Source organism: Bison bison, unplaced genomic scaffold, assembly GCF_000754665.1.
Source record: "Bison bison bison isolate TAMUID 2011002044 unplaced genomic scaffold, Bison_UMD1.0 scf7180017864352, whole genome shotgun sequence".
NCBI classification, from domain to species: domain Eukaryota; kingdom Metazoa; phylum Chordata; class Mammalia; order Artiodactyla; family Bovidae; genus Bison; species Bison bison.
The window spans coordinates 2,907,959-2,912,691 of NW_011494924.1; the positions used below are offsets into that span (position 1 = coordinate 2,907,959).

A 4,733-nucleotide genomic window follows, 5' to 3' on the forward strand; every position below is an offset into this window, starting at 1 on the left:
CATATAGGTTTCTCAAGAGGCAGGTCAGGTGGTCTGGTATTCCCATCTCTTTCAGAATTTTCCAGTTTATTGTGATCCACAGAGTCAAAGGCTTTGGCATAGTCAATAAAGCAGAAATAGATGTTTTTCTGGGACTCTCTTGCTTTTTCCATGATCCAGCAGATGTTGGCAATTTGATCTCTGGTTCCTCTGCCTTTTCTAAAACCAGCTTGAACATCTGGAAGTTCACGGTTCACGTATTGTTGAAGCCTGGCTTGGAGAATTTTGAGCATTACTTTACTAGCATGTGAGATGAGTGTAATTGTGCGGTAGTTTGAGCATTCTTTGGTATTACCTTTCTTTGGGATTGGAATGAAAACTGACCTTTTCCAGTCCTGTGGCCACTGCTGAGTTTTCCACATTTGCTGGCATATTGAGTGCAGCACTTTCACAGCATCATCCTTCAGGATTTGAAATAGTTTCACTGGAATTTCATCACCTCCACTAGCTTTGTTCATACTGATGCTTTCTAAGGCCCACTTGACCTTAGACCTATTCCAGGATGTCTGGCTCTAGGTGAGTGATCACACCATCGTGGTTATCTGGGTTGTGAAGATCTTTTTTATACAGTTCTTCTGTGTATTCTTGCCACCTCTTCTTAATATCTTCTGCTTCTGTTAGGTCCATGCCATTTCTGTCCTTTATCGAGCCCATCTTTGCATGAAATGTTCGCTTGGTATCTCTAATTTTCTTGAAGAGATCTCTAGTCTTTCCCATTCTGTTGTTTTCCTCTATTTCTTTTGCATTGATCCCTGAAGAAGGCTTTTCTTACCTCTCCTTGCTATTCTTTGGAACTCTGCATTCAGATGCTTATATCTTTCCTTTTCTCCTCTGCTTTTTGCTTCTCTTCATTTCACAGCTATTTGTAAGGCCTCCCCAGACAGCCATTTTTGTTTTTTGCTTTTCTTTTCCCTGGGGATGGTCTTGATCCCTGTCTCCTGTACAATGTCAAGAACCTCCCCTGTTCTAAACATATACAAGCTAATGAGGATACATTTTGTTCTTTGCTTAAAATGGTAACATAGTATAAATATTTCTCAATTCTGCTTTCTGTCCTGAAAAATTTATCTTGAGATTATTTTATATCAACAAAGAGCATGGCAGCCACCCTCATGAGTTGGGAATTAAAACAGGTCCGAGTGTTATCGTGAGCATTATTTTCCCAGTGGAAGATGAAGAATAGATGATAACTCCATTCCACCTCACAGAGATGGAGAGAAGATAATACTTTAAAAGACCCTTTGGGGGGCCACTTACAGGGTAACTATTTCATCACCAAGGGAGTCTATTTTTAAAACAGCAAGAATATTTCAGAAAGTAGTAAGAGCTATAAAAGAAAAAAGTAATGTGAGAATGACTTGTGTGATCAGGGATGATCTTTCTGAAAAAGCAATGTGTAAGAAGGCCAGTAAGAAGCTACTGTAGCAGACTGGGTAACAGCATATGTGGCACTGAAAAGGATTTTAGTAGTGAAATGATAAGAAAAAAAAATTTTTTTTTTCCTGTTTGATGGATTTGGCACATGTTTTGGAGGTAAAGGCAACAGGATTTGCTGTTAGACACTGTACCAGGGCTTCTGTGGTGGCTCAGTAGTAAGAAGATGCTCTTCATTGTAGGTAAATATTTTGGGGTGGGGAGGGGCGGGCGGTGCAAAGAAACATCAAAAAGTTTGTTCAGTTTTTGCCTTGCAATGTTATGGGAAACCCAAAAGAACTTTTTGGCCAACCCATTAGCCACCTAAAACCATTGGATTCATCAATTAGATGACCCCAAAAGACCCGGAAAATAAAACCAGCAATGAGATAAAACAATGTCATGACATGGGATCATGACAAAAGCAATGGGAGTAGATGGAAGAGAAAATGTCCACAGGTGAGCCTGAACCGGATCACATCTATTAAATCACATTCAGTGTAAAACCCAACCCCTAACTATTGAAAATGTGGGCATTTATCTTGACAAAGATAAGCAGAAAGCTGGGAGGGATATAAAGAGTTAGCATTTGTTTGCCTACATTTTTTATTGTTGTTGTCTAAATTTAGTGTCAGAAAAATCAAAAATAAAATTTTAAATATTCTCCTACTGCTTTATTCATCACCAAATATATTAATATATTTTTCAGTGGGAAGGGTCATCACCTTCCTGGGTCCTCTGAAAGTCAGGGCTTTAGGATAAGGATGACATCAAAGATGGTACAAGGGCACCTAGACTGATGGAGCTTCTGGATGCAAAACCTCTAGTCAGTAGCCAGCAGGGGTCTGAGGAGCGGTGGGAGACATCCTCATCTTCTCACCTGGGGAAACGGCTCAGCTGGGAGGAGGAGATTACAAAAGCGCTCACAGGCACGGGCCAGTTATGCACACTACTGTCCACAAGGGAGACTCTAGAAGGGGTGCTGAGAGTGTGCCTCCACTGAAGACTCAATGGGGAGAGAAAGTTCATACCAGATGCATTCCTGAGCGGCTGTCATTCTAGTGAAACCAGCCAGTGGACTGTTTCCTGGGGAAGGGGTTACTGTGCTCTAAATGCTGCTGCTGGATTAATGGATGATAGAAGTCCTGGCTCAGAAAGCCTTGGAAATGACCTTTGTGGTCAAGCATCCCTAATGCTTTCTGGCTGGTACCAAGTACCAGGAGTGTGCTGATCAAAGGACCATCAACCGACCAGGAGAAAAACTGGGATCTGAAGACTGGGTAGAATTTGGCTTCACTCACCTGAGACAAGGGGAGCATGTAGCCTCGATATTTTGTAGGCAAGAATTCCGTCTTTATGATTAGCCTAAACAGGAAGGGGAAAAACACAATTATGCTTTCATAAAGCCAAATAACTCATCTTATAAAACAGTCATTGGACTTCCCTGGTGGCACAGTGGAGAAGAATCCACCTGCCAGTGCAGGGGACACAGGTTCAATCCCTGGTCCAGGAAGATTCCACATTCTGCAGGGCAACTATGCCCGCGTGCCACAACTGCTGCGTGCCTAGAGTCCATGCTCTGCAACTCAAGAAGCCACCACAGTGAGAATCCCGAGCACCACAACAGTGATGCCTGCTCACAACTAGAGAAAGCCTGCACAAAGCAATGAAGACCCAGCACAGCGAAAATTAAACAAACATTTCTTTAACAAAAAAAAATCATAATTTTTCTTGTTTCTTTGATAAACAATTCAGAAAAAAATTTCATCACTGTAAAATGATAGAAATACATATGTTGGTCTCTGTCCCTGAAAGTGAAAGATGCTCACTCATGTCCAACTCTTTACAACCCCACAGACCACAGCCTGTCAGGCTCCTCTGTCCATGGGATTCTCCAGGCAAGAATACTGGAGTGGGATGCCATTCCCTTCTCCAGGAGATCTTCCTGACCCAGGGATCAAACCCAGGTCTTCTGAGATGCAGGCAGATTCTTTACCATCTGAGCCACTAGGGAAGCCCTGGTGGTGGTTTAGTCGCTAAGTTGTGTCCAACTCTTGCAACCCCATGGACTGTAGCCCACCAGGCTCCTCTGTCCATGGGATTCTCCAGGCAAGAATACAGGAGTGGGTTGCCATTTCCTCCTCCAGGGGATCTTCCAGACTCAGCAATGGAACCCAGGTCTCCTGCAATGCAGGCAGATTCTTTAGCAACTGAATTATAAGGTAAGCCCCTGGAAAGCCCTGGTTCCTGCTAATATTTGGTCTTTGACGTCAGTCCCCAACACAGAGTTCCTGAAAACCTTGGGATTTCCTGGATGATAGGCGCATCATTTATTCCAAGGAGGTGATGCTTGATGCATCCTAGATGGTGGCTGGTCTTCAAACACTAAGGCATGATTAGAATCTTGGAATTTTCAGCCCTATCCCCCCTCCTCTGAAGAGAAGAGAGAGGCTGGAAAACTAATTAATAATCAATTATGCCTACATGAGGAAACCTCCATAAAAATCCCTAACAAACAGGATTCAGAGAGCTTCCAGGCTGGTGAACACAGCTATGTCCTAGGAGCATCATTCAGTTGCTAAGTTGTATTCGACTCTGCAACCCCACAAAATGTAGCATGCCAGACTCCCATTTCCTTCACTGTCTCATGGAATTTTCTCAGATTCATGTCCATTGATTTGATGATGCTATCTAACCATCACAAGAGAAGACTCTACACATGGACATCACCATGTGGTCAACACCAAAATAAGATTGATTATATTCTTTGCAGCCAAAGTTGGAGAAGTTCTATACAGACAGCAAAAACAAGACCAGGAGCTGACTGTGGTTCAGACCATGAACTCCTTATTGCCAAATTCAGACTTAAATTGAAGAAAGTAGGAAAAACCACTAGACCATTCAGGTATGACCTAAATCAAATCCCTTATGATTATACAGTGGAAATAAGAAATAAATTTAAGGGACTAGATAGATCTGATAGACAGAGTACCTGATAAACTATCAGGATACCTGATAAATTATCAGGAAGTTCGTGACATTATACAGGAGATAGGGATCAAGACTATCCCTAAGAAAAAGAAATGCAAAAGAGCAAAATGGCTGTCTGAGGAGGCCTTACAAACATCTGTGAAAAGAAGAGAAGCAAAAAGCAAAGGAGAAAAGGAAAGATATATCCATGTGAATGCAGAGTTCCAAAGCATAGCAAGGAGAGATAAGAAAGCCTTCCTCAGTCATCAATGCAAAGAAATAGAGGAAAACAATAGAATGGGAAAGACTAG

General features: G+C 42.2%; 1 protein-coding gene across 3 annotated transcripts in view; it reads right to left on the reverse strand.

Moving 5' to 3' along the window:
• The window catches only part of SVOPL (SVOP-like), a 96,093-nt gene that overhangs the window by 62,647 nt on the left and 28,713 nt on the right, over nucleotides 1-4,733 (reverse strand). For all 3 annotated transcript variants that reach the window (XM_010854926.1, XM_010854924.1, XM_010854925.1), the window contains one exon: nucleotides 2,754-2,817. In XM_010854926.1, the coding sequence (XP_010853228.1) occupies nucleotides 2,754-2,817 (64 nt within the window). The remainder of the gene's footprint in view (nucleotides 1-2,753; nucleotides 2,818-4,733) is intronic.